Source organism: Ipomoea triloba, chromosome 8 (assembly GCF_003576645.1).
Source record: "Ipomoea triloba cultivar NCNSP0323 chromosome 8, ASM357664v1".
NCBI lineage: Eukaryota > Viridiplantae > Streptophyta > Magnoliopsida > Solanales > Convolvulaceae > Ipomoea > Ipomoea triloba.
In genome coordinates, this window is record NC_044923.1 from 19,774,028 (window position 1) to 19,790,006 (window position 15,979).

The 15,979-nt window shown below is 34.5% G+C and overlaps 1 protein-coding gene and 1 long non-coding RNA gene across 4 annotated transcripts; both read right to left on the minus strand.

Moving 5' to 3' along the window:
• Positions 1–1,836: 1,836 nt before the first annotated feature.
• LOC116027936 lies at positions 1,837–3,291 on the minus strand. Its single transcript, XR_004100027.1, has 3 exons — positions 2,790–3,291; positions 2,008–2,064; positions 1,837–1,863 (listed from the first exon to the last, which is right to left on the minus strand). It is a non-coding gene; the product is annotated as an uncharacterized LOC116027936 (long non-coding RNA).
• A 3,203-nt stretch (positions 3,292–6,494) lies between these two features.
• On the minus strand, positions 6,495–12,253 carry LOC116027177 (primary amine oxidase-like). 3 transcript variants are annotated; one of them, XM_031268633.1, is made up of 13 exons: positions 12,201–12,253; positions 11,775–12,130; positions 11,004–11,119; positions 10,608–10,913; positions 10,111–10,223; positions 9,702–10,032; positions 9,399–9,614; positions 9,061–9,297; positions 8,767–8,952; positions 8,270–8,410; positions 7,548–7,816; positions 7,157–7,238; positions 6,915–7,037 (listed from the first exon to the last, which is right to left on the minus strand). In XM_031268633.1, exons 2-13 carry the CDS (start codon positions 11,974–11,976, stop codon positions 6,915–6,917), a joined length of 2,322 nt encoding a protein of 773 aa, XP_031124493.1. In that variant the 5' UTR covers positions 11,977–12,130; positions 12,201–12,253. The 3 variants fall into 3 exon arrangements, with proteins under 3 accessions (XP_031124494.1, XP_031124493.1, XP_031124495.1); XM_031268634.1 differs by having other exon boundaries at positions 6,495–7,037; positions 11,775–12,236; XM_031268635.1 differs by having other exon boundaries at positions 11,004–11,113; positions 11,775–12,237.
• Positions 12,254–15,979: the final 3,726 nt, after the last annotated feature.

The window sequence follows — 15,979 nt, forward strand, 5'->3', positions numbered from 1 at the left end:
AAAAAAAAAAGCCTGTTTTATCATTTGCTTCTATTAAAATCAACTTGTGTTTACATAAAGAAGATACGTCTTTATTTAAAGTTAAAGATCAAATACCCAAAAAGGTGTAGAACACAAATAGTTCTGCTGTGTAAACCAAAATAGTTGATCAAAGTTGGCTAAACATTACAAAATAATTGATGGTGGTATAATTGGTATACAAATATTTGCTTGTGTAGACTTTTTTATAATAAAGAAGCTTTAAAAAAAAAAATGATTCAAGTAATTAAATGAGTAGTATCCTGATTTCAATAATTAATATGAGTTAAGTAAAGATTTTAAGATTCAAAAAAGAAAGATATTTGCAGCCAAGTTAGAATATGACATTATTGTTCTATATATGGCATTGAAATAGACAATCTAAGAAATGCAGAATGTAAAGTAAGACAAGGCAAATGGAGAACATCATTTCAAGTGGAAAATTGTGTGAAACTATTAAGGTAAGATGAAAGTAAAACATGCTGTTTATGTGGTCAGTTTTCCTGATGCAAAAGGAAAAAAGAAAAAAGAAAAAAAAAGCCTGTTTTATCATTTGCTTCTATTAAAATCAACTTGTGTTTACATAAAGAAGATACGTCTTTATTTAAAGTTAAAGATCAAATACCCAAAAAGGTGTAGAACACAAATAGTTCTGCTGTGTAAACCAAAATAGTTGATCAAAGTTGGCTAAACATTACAAAATAATTGATGGTGGTATAATTGGTATACAAATATTTGCTTGTGTAGACTTTTTTATAATAAAGAAGCTTTAAAAAAAAAACAGAAAGAAAAAAGATTTTATCAAATCAGTATGTATAGGATGCATCATTGAAACCTAAAAATAGTGAAATTATTTTATGTTCAAGAAATTATGAAATGAAATAAAAATATGAATATGAATATGATTTACAACACGCATTTCGGTTGGCATAAATGTCATGTGAAGGTTTTTTATCAAACATGTGAACTGTTTTTCCAATATTTTATAACTGTGAGTACAAAAATAAAAATTTTAAATAATCCAAATAAGCATATATTCTGCTGACTACAGATTGGTGTAATTTAGGGAAGAAACTATAAAAGACACTGACTGTTTCCGTATTATCTAAGTCCAGAATGCCAAAATTTTGCCACCACAGGTGTTTGGTTTAAAAACTGAAAAGAAAATTGTTCTGGACCATGGAATTGTAATACCGGCATTAGAATTATGTATTTACAAGTATTTTTAACAGTGTGTTTTTGATAGTAAAGAAAAAGAATGGCATCAGACTCCTTTGTCATCATTTGCCTCTATTTTTGGGTGTTAGTATGAAATTGTATCAATGTAAACAATATTAAAAATGTTATGAATATAATTATTTATATGTGGCCATTATCCCAGTTATTGTATTTCTGGATCCATGAAGGGTCGAGTGTCCTTTGGAGTATCGAAGGGTCAAGTTGGTTTCCTATATATATGCTCATATGTATTCATTTGTATGACACCTCTCTTAATGATATCAATAAGAATTCTTCCCTTCTCTCCGATCCATTACTCTCTTTGCAATTATCTTCTTGTTTTGTGTATTTTCATTTCTATTTACAACACGTTATCAGCACGAGTGCTCTAAACCAAATGCACAAAAATCTCACTCCACCATTTTTTCTGGCGAAAACCAAACCCACGCCACCATTTTTCCCGGCCAAAAACAAAAATGAAAAACAACAGCAAATCCATGTCGCACTCCGGCGAACTCCGTCGCAACCACCACCGCCGGAACGCTCCATGTCGCACACCACCGACGCAACCACTACGGTGGTTGGTAGCAGCGAACGTAGTAGCTNCTTGTCATTTAAGATCTCAAACTGCAATATAAAGACAAAACAGTGATATATTAGCTATTTGTATACTTCTTTATGTGGATATATTGAAATATGTGTGTGTGTGTGTGTGTGTGTGTGTGTGTGTGTGTGTAAAAAGAGGTATTTAGTGAGAGGTACTGGATATACCTGTTAGTTATACACCCCGACATTTTGGTGGTATTTGGCAGATTAATGTGAGGAGACCTGTATACAAATACTTGACAGATTAGAGGCTAACAAAAAAGATAATAATCATTTTAGAATGGGAAGCTTAATTATATATTTTTCATTAGTTTTAATGAGTTGAGTAATATACTATATGCATTTTGATGGTAAAAATTTCACTTAATGTGACATATTGTGATCTACTAATTATTACTAAATCAGAGCTGATCTATATAAACTATGGTTTTAAAGTAAGAATATGATGTATCCTTCAATTTACTGGGATAAATATAGGTAGCATTTCCGATATTAGAGACTAAAATAGCTTAAACCATAATAAATGTATATATTAAGAAGATATATAAACAACAAATTAAAAAATTTTGTTGTACTTGCCTTGTATTAAAGCATAAGACTATTTATGCAGTAAAATTCATTCTATAGCATTTTTTTTAATGATTTTAGACATTTGAACACTTATTTTCTACAGATTATTTCGTAGGATACCTACATTGCTTCGTTTATTTGAATTAAATTATTGAAATCAAGTTTTTTCATATGTATTGAAAATTAAGAAATACCAGTGGGTGTTCCGTACCCAAGATTAGGGTTTACAACAACATATTAAATGATTTGATGTAATCTTGCGTAAAAAAAAATTGATTATGGTTTAATAGCATGCTGTTCTACAAATGATGGTTCACAGTGGTAATTTTGTACCAATTTCTATAAACTCAAAAAAAATGAAGAAAATTAGGGATTACCTTAGGTATATTGTTGTTTGTGAGTGTATTCTCTGCTTTGGTTTTTTCTTTTGGAGCCCATCTGTTTGGGGATTTGATTTCGACTCGCACCGAGAAGAAATTGACTCGAGGTGGACGAAGCTTAAGGTAATCTAGGACTGAAATTCTAACAAAGTAAATGGGTTTTTTGTAAGCGTTGAAGGAGAGTATTGTGAGGTATATGGTCGGGAAATCGGGCTGCCGAACGGATTGTAGGAGTTTAGGGTTTGCGAAGATTGAATCCGATCAGATATGTTCGACGCGAGGATCGTCAATCAGAAATTGATGATTGTGGTGTAGTTGTTCAGTTCATAGAGATGGAATTTGAGGGTAACGACACTAGGTTCTTGCTTTCAGAGATTGAGATGAGAGCTTGGTTTTCGAACGTTGTGGAGGGTAAGAACGGCGGAGGGCGTGGTGTAGTGATAGGAATCATAGGATAGGGTTGCTGATTGGAGCAAGAGGCTGAGATCATTTTAGTGTCTTTTTTTTTTGAGAGAAGATCATTTTAGTCTCTTAGGAATTTTTTATTATTTGCTTATTTTATGTAATGGGCTTCGTATTTTTGGGCTTTGTTTACACATCAGGTTGAAAACTTTGGGCTTTGGTTTAATATTTGTGAGCTTATATATATATATATTGGGTTTATCGAGGCAAACCCCACTGCTCTTCCGAGTATGTGAGTAAACCCTCGCCCTGTGATCCTAGCCGGCAAAGGACCACAAAGAGATGGGCACCATAGCTGACCGGTAGCTGACCGGCTCAAACCCGGGTGACAGACGGTTTCGAACTCAGGACCTCACGGCCGCGAGCGTCTTGGTCTTGCCACTCAGGCTGCCCTTACGGGCAATATATATATATATATATATATATATATATATATATATATATATATGGGTGTGTGTTTTAGATATGTTGTTTAAAAATTACATACATATATATTATTAAAATGTTAAATAATATATTGTTAGATATCTATATATAGAGAGACACGTAGCTGTGTTTTTATATTGATATATTTAATTATATCTTTAGAAGTTTATATGGATGCTTATAGATTATTAGCTAAAAAAACATTTTTATTGCTCCATATAGATATGTAATGTTATGGTATTTGGTTATGTACATTCAAACTTATTTCTGTCATCGGTTTGATTTGTTACATTGCCATTATGTATAGTCTTACGTAATAATGTTAGTAATATTTGTATTCAAATTTGTAAATTTCAACAATTTCATGTACAACTGTTAAAAAACTGTTATATTTCCTAAGCACAAATTTGACATTTACACATAGTTTGAAATTTGGATTTGAATGATGTATACTATGTGTACAAAGAATTATATTCATCTATTTTCTCTTGAATTATATTCCTCTATTTTGTCTTGAATTATGAATTTGAAGTTAACAAAGAACTTACAATTGCTAAACCTTGATTTGTTTGAAGAAACAACGGAGTTAACTGATTTTGCAAATCGAATTGCTGCTATAGGTGATGGTGAGATTGGCGGACCAAATGATGGTGAAGTGGTCAAACATTGTCTACAGTTGGGCTGCTTTTAAAAAAACCTTTTTTTGTACATGGCCAGCTATATGTCACATTGTCTAGAGTTAGTCAACTTAGAGGCCTGAAGATACTTTTTCGTAATGACAATGGAGAATGTGTTTCTTCGACATCAAATGTTGTATATATGCTTACTGATTTTTTTTATAAATTTATATTTTATATATTAAAATCATTGGCCATTTATTCATACCGTGCAACGCACGGGTGGCGTACTAGTATGAGTAATGAGAACTCTGAAAATGAATGGCTTTCAACTTGGTTCACCTTAGATCGTGGATCATGGTCCATGGTATAACAATCTAACTCAATTCTGTGTGGATCATGGTCCATGGTATAACAATCTAACTCAATTCTGTCTACCAATCTAGCTTGATTCAGTCAAACCTACTTTCACCGCTAATGAGTAACCCGCTAATGAGTAATGAGAACTCTGAAAATGAATGGCTTTCAACTTGGTTCACCTTAGATCGTGGATCATGGTCCATGGTATAACAATCTAACTCAATTCTGTGTGGATCATGGTCCATGGTATAACAATCTAACTCAATTCTGTCTACCAATCTAGCTTGATTCAGTCAAACCTACTTTCACCGCTAATGAGTAACCCGCTAATGAGTAATGAGAACTCTGAAAATGAATGGCTTTCAACTTGGTTCACCTTAGATCGTGGATCATGGTCCATGGTATAACAATCTAACTCAATTCTGTCTACCAATCTAGCTTGATTCAGTCAAACCTACTTTCACCGCTAATGAGTAATAAGAACTCTGAAAATGAATGGCTTTCAACTTGAGGGAAATTTATTAAAATGGGCATATTTTAAACTTGTGGACAAAAAAAAAAAAAAAAAAAAAAAAAAAAAAAAAAAAGAAGCTTTTCAAACTTACACAACCTTAGGCCTTCCCAAAAGAAGATGTTTGTGAGTTTTTTCAGACCTCAAAATGAGTGAAGAGTGTTTTAACAAATGGGAAGAGGTGATTTTGGGCTGTTTTTTTCTCTTGCAAGCTTGAGTTCTTATGCTGACATGGTGGGCCCCCTTGGTGAGAAGAGAATTGAGCCTCATAGTCCGTGAGGTGCAGTTCTCGCGCCCGCCTGGGCGCGTAAATTACTTTTCTTTTTCAACTTTTTTGTTTTGTTTTATTTTTTCTTTTTATTTTTTTCTCCATCCAATTTTCTCTTTCCTAATCATTCTTACAAAAACTCCTCAAAAATCACACCAAAATTACAACTATTGGGGAAAAGCCCTTTCCCTTATTAAGAATAATAAATAAGGTAAGCTTTATAGCTCCAACCTAGTAAAGGGGCTTTGATGCCCTTTGTATAGGTTGGATTGCTGGATACGGGATTCTCGTAGTAGTCTAAACCAAGATCCAGCCGAGAGAGGGCAGTCTTTAGAAAAAATAGGTTGGGAAAGCAAGAGAATGCTTGGCGTTTTCTGCCTTAGGCAAAACTCGAATGGGTTATTTTTGCAATTATTATTTTTTACCTAAAATACATAAAACACAAGTGAGACTTGTGTTTCTGCCATATATTTGTGTACAACACAAACACAAACACAAGCCGTACTTGCGTTTGTAGTATGAAAAAGAATTGGCATCTCTGACTCCCACCACAAAAAAAAAAAAAAGGTCGCCGGACGTTTGTAGCTCGCCAAATTATCATCACTTTTATCAGCTATCATATACGGAGTATAATATAACTTCACACTAACACCTAACAGAGGCTTCATCTTTCTTTGTTTGCCTCAACTGGTCGAATATAATACTTCATCTGCAAAACCAAAACTTGAGAATCCACTTTTACATACAACACTCTTTATCTCACGAATTGAAGAAACAGGTGAAGAGTGAGGTAGACTAGATTGCAACTAATAAGAGATGGCTGGCTTGTGTTGCTTTAACTTCTCTCATCATCTCAACCATTCAGCTTCAGTTTTTGAAACCCATGCATGCACCCATCAAATCTGTCTCTACAAATGCAACTCGATCAAGAAAGATAGCTGATGAAAGTGACAATAATATTGCCAATTATAAACACCTGGCGATAATTTTTTGTGGGATGCCTAGCTTGCATTTCTGCTGTACACAAATACATAGCAGAAACACAACAAATTGATCAATAAGTTGAATTGAGTTTACATAAACATCACAGATATGGAAATTTAGAATGCAGTGTTGTTTCATTTTTGGATATTGAGGTTTCTTCATTCAACATTGCTACTCCTACCCTCAAATCCGCACAGAATAAATAATACACTTAAAACATGGCTTAGAAAAGAGTCCACCAACGCTATGGTTGGACACACATTAAAACAGTTTTACAAACGAAGATCACCAACACACATTAAAACAGTATTACGAATGAAGATCACCAAACCGAATGAACAACAGAATTGGTAAACAAAGTTAAAACTCCAAAGCCACAAAATACTTCAAACATGAGAAATGCACTTCAAGAATCCATCAATGGTACGGTTGCACATATTATTAGACACAAATCATCAGATATAAAACAAGCAGAAGCAGCTACAGCTTTCCCTTCAAAGCTTTGCAACCAAGCCAGGATGGCATGGCTTTGTTATCACTCCATTTTCCTTGGGATCTGGATCAGCGGAGCTTGGGGGCACATCTACTGCTGGTGAGCAATTAAAGAATCCATGCGGCTGCAACGACAAACAATTAGGGTTAAATGTCCCAATGCACACACATTGTGCTTCCTTGTAAGCTACATAGTATAGTATTTTATTTTTATACGAAGGAATCAAGTTCAAGTGTTGAATACCATGAGCATGAAACCAATGCGCTCCACAGGCATTACCGGCCAGTCTTCCAGCCGAGGAACATGAGTCACTCCAAAAACATACCTGTAGATTTTTGACAGCCAAGTCAGATGCCATATCACATTCATATAATTGTGAAATTGAAAAACCACATTTAATACTTTATAATTGCACTCTTTGAATATTCTTCTATGTATTTCTGTCTTATCTTTTGTGTAGGCAAGCTATATAAGCCAAGAAAATATGCACATTGTGCAGCACCAAGCTATAAACATGCATGATGGTCATAGTAGTTTGGAAATTTAAAAATAAATATAAATAAAAATAAAGATGAAACACTTGTGACTTATATCCTAATTAACTGTGAATTTATCATGTACAGAGAACACTAACCAAAGAACAATGTCGGTTTCTTCCAGAGATCGATTCTGTTTAACCCAAGAAGCCAATCCCTCTCCAACACGTGGATTCTGATTAGGAAACTCTCCTCCAGGAAACATCTCATCACGTGCATACGGTGTAACCCATAGATTGTGTTTTAGGAAAGCAGCTCTTCTCAGAAATTTTGCCTCTGTACCAGCTAATGGCAAACAGTTCGAGCCAGGTACAAGCTTGTAGCCTGTTAACTGTCCAGTACGGTTGACTGTTCTTGTGTTCTTGATCTAATTGTTGACATAACATATAATCCCAATGTTATTTAAGTACTTCTATACTACAAGAAATCTCATTAATTTAGTAAAAGGATGCAACATTTGAACCAAACAGCAGTATAAGATGTCAAAAACCACATTTAAGTTTCAAGTGAAAGGATAACCACACTCACAGACAAAGCTCAATAGGATTGACAAAAACAGATCCTTGCCACTGTTGTCAGTATTTACATGTGACCAGACTTCATAATGTATTGGAATTTACAAAATACATGTTTACTTTCTGGGATTAATATAACTGAAAAGAGCGGGAACACCCAACCACTACATTCGCAAAGGACAAGCTATATCATGAATCATTAATGTGTGCTACTTTAAGATGTAATATGAGTTTCAAAAGCTTGAACTCTTTTAAATTACTAGATCAAACAGGGGAATAGCTACACAAAGAGAAAGAAGTCTTACAATCCAGTGCCGAGCAGATAAAGGATTACAGTCACGCATGGCTTCCAATTCAGTTTTGAGCAATCTCTCTTCTGCGTAAAATGCATTGTTATGGACATTATTCTCTCCAGGATCTTCAACTTTAACATTTACCTCAGCCACCTACAGAGGAACAAGAATTGCATTAAGCATATAATATTAAGGGCTATAGAAGTAAGGACTGAATCTGATGCGACTACCGAATCATCAATAGAGAGTACATAGACTCTGGTCTGTTTCTTTCCAGACAACAAAGATCACGATTGGTATAATAGACAAAAGAAAACTGGAATCAGTAGTGACATACATAATTCACAGTAGTCAGATTTTCAAATATATTATAATACAATTAAGCTCACAAGTCACAAAAGCCAAATTTCAAAGAATAGATCATTTGAAAACAAAACCTATTTTACTAGCTCAATTATCCATATGCTTGGGGACTGAACAACAGATTAGCTGATGAAGGACAAACAAACCTGGTTATGTGCTTCTCCAGGCTTGCAATCAACGGCCATGTCCATACGAGCTACAAAGAAGTGTTGATGAACAGGTGCATATAGACCAGGTGCAATAGTGGTCCCATATTTTCTTACTTCCCCTGGCTGCAAAGCTCCTAGACTGAGAATCCCCGTGAGCTTAACCTCAGCTTCAATTTTCCCATCCTGTGGTGGAAATGGTAAATAGTCTTTGTAAAATGAAGAACTCAAATCTCAGAGGCAATATCAACAGAAAGAAATATTTTTCTATTGAAGAATAACTGAATAACTTGCCTGATAAAAATGCCAGAAGAAGCCATATTCATAGTTAGCCACAGTACATATGAAAGATACTGTCAGCCGTCGCGAACGCCTTACTTCAGCTAAGCCCGTTCTCCAGTCTTGATGCTTCCACAAGATTCCATGATCCTCTTCATGCATGCAAACACAGTTTTCAATTGTTTCGACACCTCCAGCAAAATTTGTGAAGTGTGCATCAAAGTACTTGATGTAGCCTAAGCAATCACAACCCTACAACCAAAGTAGAACTTTTAAGTTGTAACTAACATCAATTTATGTTCAAGCTAAGTAGGAGAGCATAATCTATAAATGTCAATAGAATGCACTTCAACCTTCTTTAGCGAGTGAGCATTTTTACCGAGGCCATCTTCCCCTGCATCAAATGCATTTTTCCTGTAGTGAGGATCATTTGGATCCCCATAAGGAACTACCATCTCAACAAAGCTTAACCTGTGAGCCACAGGCCTACGGCCTCTACTACCATCAACATATGCAACTGAGTAGATAACTAAACCTTCCCTAGGGGTGAAGCCAATGCGAAAATTCCACTGCGAAACAGATTTCAATTAAACAGAAATTAGTGTGCCCAGTGTGGAGAAATAATCAGAGCTTAAGCTGCCAAACTAATCAAGTACCTTCTGCCACTGAACAAAGTGTCCATCGACACGGAAGCTAGGACCTTCCGGTTGAATGATATGTAGAGGTTTTACATCACTTCGATCAACCCCTCCTCTGGTTTCCCCAGGAGTATAATTTCTCAATGGATCAGCAGGGGGTAGGGGAACCAACTTACGATCTTCAAACTCTATAACAACCATATTTTGCATATCAACCAGTATGTAAAGTCCTTCAACTGGACGAGCATAACCGTTTTCCATTGGACAATCACTCTCGGTTCTACAGAAAATAAGTGGTTTTGCAAGTCTGCGATTAGGCGCATCAGCGTCACTGTGATAACCAACACACCTGAAGAAAAAGGTGAATTAGTAGGCATATATGACAAAGACTCACAAATGTTTGGGTAAACAAAATGCCAAAACCTACCAGGCATCCACCATCACAAGATCCATATCCACAATACCCCTCTTTTTCATTGCCTCCCGAAAAGGAGGGAAATCCTTCACAACAGCTTCACATTCAGCATATTCAGCAGCATCCTGAAACACACTCCAAGAAAGAGATATACAAAAGCATATTAATGAACTCTCTAGCTTTTATATGCATAAGAATTTAAGTTTTCTATTTATTAAGTTATATTCAGTTGGAATTCAGAAAGTCTACAATTGGGTATATTCTGAAAGCAGACATCAAAGAGACTTCCACTACACACAACACATGCACAATTGCATTCACAAAGTGACAAAGGAATATAAATCATTTTTAAGAGTAAACCTTTACAGCATATATGCAGCACTCAATCTAATGAGTTATGTACAATATTTCTAAAGCCAAAGATCTTGCAGATAAATCTAGCTAATGAACAATGTGACAAAATTAGTCTGTATATTTAACAGAAAAATTGAGTCAAATGAATAACATACCATTGAAGGCTGTACATCAGGCACAACCTTTGACGAAATGACTTTACCCCTATGGTGGCCACCCCGAGTTACAGCATGCACCTCAGAGAGTTCAACAATCCAGAAGCTGGTCTCATTTGACTTCTTATTATAAACTACAAGTCTTGCCTGCCTTGGAGGAAGCTTACTGGGAATTACAGGACCCTTTTTAGTCCTGGGTAGTAATGATGGCTGAAATGGAGGAAAGAAGTAGGCATCTGCTAATGCAACCACATTCTTATGAGGTTCCACCAAAGAAACTTCAGCAAACCGCATGCTATCTCTCACCTAAACATAACAATCACAGTTAAAAGATATTTACACAACTAGACTTAATGAGCAAAATCAATAATGTATTAATGTTGTTCAAAAAACAACCTCAGGAGTTGCCCCAGCTGCCCTGACAGTTGCCACAGCCACTGAGATCTCAGCGGCAGTTAAAGGATCTAATGGATGGCGGCTTTGAGCCCTCATAGTGTTTGGTAGTCCTGAAACTAGCAAAACAACGAAAAGTATCTTAGAGCAGAGATCATTACAACTTCCCACCCAAAACTCTGCATAAAAAAGAGTGATGATCCTTGCCCTAAACTAATCAACTCCGTTGCTTCCATTTTGATGATAAGGAATAAGAAAATTCGTCTTAAAATAAATAAATATAAAACACAAGAACTAAAATATTATGAGTACAAAACAAATTAACAGACCAGAACTTCTCTCCAATATCAAAATACAACAAATTGAAAACAATACTTTCCAAATGGTGAGGAATAGAGAAATGGAAAACGAGTTAGAGAGATTTCACTTACTGAGAAGTACAGATCAGACAAATGTTGAAAATTTTTCATTTTTTAACAATAAAATTACGGGCAAAAATGTTCCAAGATCAACAATTTCAGAGTAACACCAAGGAAAATCACTACTCCGTATTATTTCTTCAAAAAGTATCAGTATGATCTTAACACGCTCAGTAACGCGCGCGTGTGTGCACAGAAAGAGAACTCATCCAATGCATGCATCTAAATCACCAAGTACAACTAGAGAAACATTATGCAGAAATACGTACAAAAGCAGAGATACTACATACGAAAACGTATAAATACGATTGTATATAATAAACCACCACCGCAGAACGTGAAAATGGATGTATACCTTTAGCAGAGGAAGCAGGAGGTTGTTCAATGGAGTCGATCACGGCCGCCAGGGGAGAAGCGGCGGCGGCGGAGACGGCTTCCCGCTGGCCGATCTGGCGGTCGACGGAGGAGGTCCATTCCTGCAAAACATCGCCGTCGGCAGCGGCGACGACGGAGTCATTTCTGGATTGGAGCGTCGCTTTTTCCGGAGTTGAGGCCATTGCAATGGATTTGCGAGCTCACTGTAACCGCCGTAATACTGATCGCCGTAGAAACAGCAACAGTTCTCCTCTGACATACAGCGAAGAATAGTGTGCTTCACTACCACTTTCACAGGATCACTCCCTCCCGCGCCTCCGCAATCTCTATCTCTCTCTGTTGTCTTCAAGCGAAGGTGGAAGAAAATTTGAGATCAAATGGAGATGAAGAGAGGGAATGCCCTGACCTGCTAAAAGTGAAGTGATCCCACCCAGAAGTACAGTTTTGGGTTATTGGAGGATGTGTAATGTGTATGTATAGGCAAGAAGAGCATATGCACCCTCAATTTATTACTCATTATTACCATATATTTTATTTACAAATTTGTACTTTTCTTCCTTAAAACATTCTCGCTGAGTAAATCCAGTCATTTAGGGTGTGTTTGGTTGGAATGTGGAGGAAAATTATGTTTTACGTTGTTTGGTTGGACGAAAAATCAATTCCATGAAAATGATTTTCAAAAAGTTTGAAAAAAAAATGAAAGATTATGTTGTTTGGTGGGATAAAAAATGGTTTTCATAGAATTTGACTTCTCAAAGAAGAAGGAAAACAAATTCCTAAATAGAATTAGGTATTTTTGTTTTTCAAATAAGGTGGGAAGAAAGTATTAAGTTTTGGACTATTTTACCCTCAACTAAATTTATTAATTATACATGTATATATAGCCAAACCATTATTACTAAGAGTATATTAATAATTCTTTACCATTCCAAACCCAACCAAAAACTGAAATTCATATTCTCAGTCATTTCTTTTCCACCATATTTTCCTCGTAATTTGTTTTCCATGGAATTTGAATTCCATTTCCTTCAAATATTTTTCAGCCAACCAAACGGGATGTTAGGTATTTTGTTTTCCATGGAAAACTAGTATCACAATTTTACCCTCACCATACTTTATTAATTACTCTTATTATTATTATTATTATTATTATTATTATTATTATTATTATTGTGTAGGATTATATATGTCATTATACTCATTATTCCTTACCATTCCAAACCCAACCAAACAATGGAATTCATATCCCCAGTAATTTCTTTTCCACCAACCAAACAATGGAATTTATTTTCTTAGTAATTTGTTTTCCATGAAATTTGAATTCCATTTCCTTCAAATATTTTCCAGCGAACCAAACGAGCTGTTCTTCATCACTTATTTTGCAAATGTGAAACTTATTTATCATTTAAAAAAAGGGAAAATTGCATTTTTGGTCCCTAAGCTTTAACCAAGTTTCGACTCAGTCCCTGAGTTATGGCCGTATTCGAGTTTAGTCCCTCAGTTATGAACGAAGTGGCGCATTTGGTCCCTGGCCGTTAAAACTAACGGAAAAATTAAAAAATAATTAAAATTTGAGGGGTAAAATATGAAATTCACATTTTATTCTTCTTATATCAAAGTCACTTTTATAACATTATTTTTCACTTCTTAACCTCTTATTTTCAATATTTTTCAATTCTAAAAGCATTTCAATAACTTTAGTATGACTGGTTAAGAGCCTGACTCTCGTATAACAAACTTAAAACATAGTACAAATAAAGAAACACTTGATCATTGTGTTTAGGCATCTGAAAACACTATCATAATAATTTTCAATTTTCTTTACTAAGCAACAAAGGTAATCAAACTAGAACTTTTGAGATACAAAACTCTGTTTTCTTAAAACCAGAGTAATGAAAGAGGAACCTAAGAATCAATTATGAAAACTTTAAAAACTTTTGTAACTTCAAAAAACGGCAATTGACTAAACTATTGCATACAAAATATTTTTTACATACTAAAAATCTCAAGTTATTCTTTTGGTAATATTTTTTACATACTAAAAATCTCAAGTTATTCTTTTGGTGAAATTCTCATAAAAGCAACTTGAGAAATTTGAAATTATTTTGTATCTCAAAAGTTCTAGTTTGATACCTTTGTTGCTTAGTAAAGGAAACCAAAAATTATTAGGATAGTGTTTTCATATGCTTAAAAACAATGATCAAGTGTTTCTTTGTTTATACTAGGTCTTAAGTTTGTTATACGAGAGCCAGACTCCTAACAAGTCATACTAAAGTTATTGAAATGCTTTTAGAATTGAAAAATATTGAAAATAAGAGGTTAAGAAGTGAAAAATAATGTTATAAAAGTGATTTTGATATAAGAAGGATAATAAAATGTGAATTTCCTATTTTACCCCTCAAATTTTAACTATTTTTTAATTTTTCCGTTAGTTTTAACGGCCAGGGACCAAATGCGCCACTTCGTTCATAACTGAGGGACTAAACTCGGATACGGCCATAACTCAGGGACTGAGTCGGAACTTGCTTAAAACTCAGGACCAAAGATGCAATTTTCCCTTAAAAAAATCAGTTCTTTATCACTAAGTTATAAAGTAATTATAGAATTAGTCCCCAAGTGTTGGTCATGTTCACTTTTCGTCCTTATGTTATTATTGGTGTTGCACTTTTTCGTCCTTTCGTGCTCACTTTTCGTCCATGAGTTATACTAAAATTGCAAATTTCGTCTCTAATGTTTTATTAGTAAATGGACGAAAAATACAATGTCAATGATAACTTAGAGTCTAAAAGTGAGTATGACCAACACTTAGCAACGAATTCTACAATTACTAATTTAGGAACGAAAAGTACAATTTTCCCTTATAAAAGTATGATTACAGTCCCTAATTTCCTATACATGTTACTCTGTAAATTTGAATGGAAACTAATAAAATATCTAAGAAACTAACAACATGTTTGATTTACGAAATAAGTCAAAAATAAAATAACATTCTTAACATAATAAACATATTTCGCTATTTGTTAAATCATTTTATTTTCATGAATAATATTCCCTAAAATTAGATATTCCACCAAAAAATATATATATTCTAAGGAGGTATAGTACTAAGTTATTTCTTAGTTTTCAATAATAACTTATTTTTGGTAATAACTAATTTATCCTCACTTAAAAGTTAATTTTAAAGCTAAACTTTAAACGCTAGACTTTAAGCAGTAAAAAGTAAACCATTAAAAAATTAAAACTCAGTTATAAACTCTAAAATCGAAACTCTAAGTGCAATGCACTTTCGCATTTTTTGCAAGTGCAATTTTTTAATACTAAATGTGCAAAATGTTAATACTACATGTGCAAACCTGAAAAATTTTGAGAAGTGTAGATTTTAGTGTTCAAGTTAGCATAGTAAAGTTGTTAGTAAAAATGTCATTGTGTTGCTTTTTAAAAATATGATATGGCGTGTTCGATTTTTCTAAAAGTAAGGTTGAGATGGTTCTTAGTTTTCTCCTAAAAACTTATTCTTATATGATCCCCCCACACACATACATATGTGTGTGTGTGTGTGAGAGAGACAAGATAATTGGGCAAGGTACTGGATCCGACCCAGTACGTCTAACTCATTAAAGCAACAGGCGTTACTTAAGATCAGAAGAGGTAACAGTTCTTAGGGTCCGCCTCATCAAAGAACTGTTACTAAGGAGCGCACAACAATTATTGAGGAGCTGGACACTTATGGAGAGGATTGCACTTATTAGGAAACTATTAGTGCTCATTATTGTGGTCGTTACCATGTATAGTATAAAGGGGGAGCTCATGTAACAAGTAAGGGGGCTCTCTGATTTTCCTACACACACTCTTGTACTCAGACTATGATTATTTACCTTTCCTAATATTATACGGAACCATTTTTACCGTCAATGTGTATGTATGTATGTATGTATATAGGTCCTTAATAAGGTGAGAACTATGTTCCTATATGGTTAGGATAAATGAGAATATGGTCTTGTAAAAAGTGATGACTAATATCAACTGTCCATCAGTTTCATTAATGATTGAGGGTTTTAGTAAAAAAAATACGAGGTTAATTTTATATATATTATAAACTTATAAGAGCGTATCATGGTTCATTTTATAATCATTGTAAACTTGAATGTTTAGTAATGGCAAGATCTTATCCTTTGATTTCTTAAG

Coding starts and splice junctions, on each gene's coding strand:
- LOC116027177 (XM_031268634.1), bottom strand. CDS start 11,976: ATGGCCTCAACTCCGGAAAAAGCGACGCTCCAATCCAGAAATGACTCC. Junction 9,615..9,701: donor ACTTTGTTCAGTGGCAGAAG/GTACTTGATTAG, acceptor TCTGTTTCGCAG/TGGAATTTTCGCATTGGCTT. Junction 7,038..7,156: donor GCATTGGTTTCATGCTCATG/GTATTCAACACT, acceptor TTGTCGTTGCAG/CCGCATGGATTCTTTAATTG.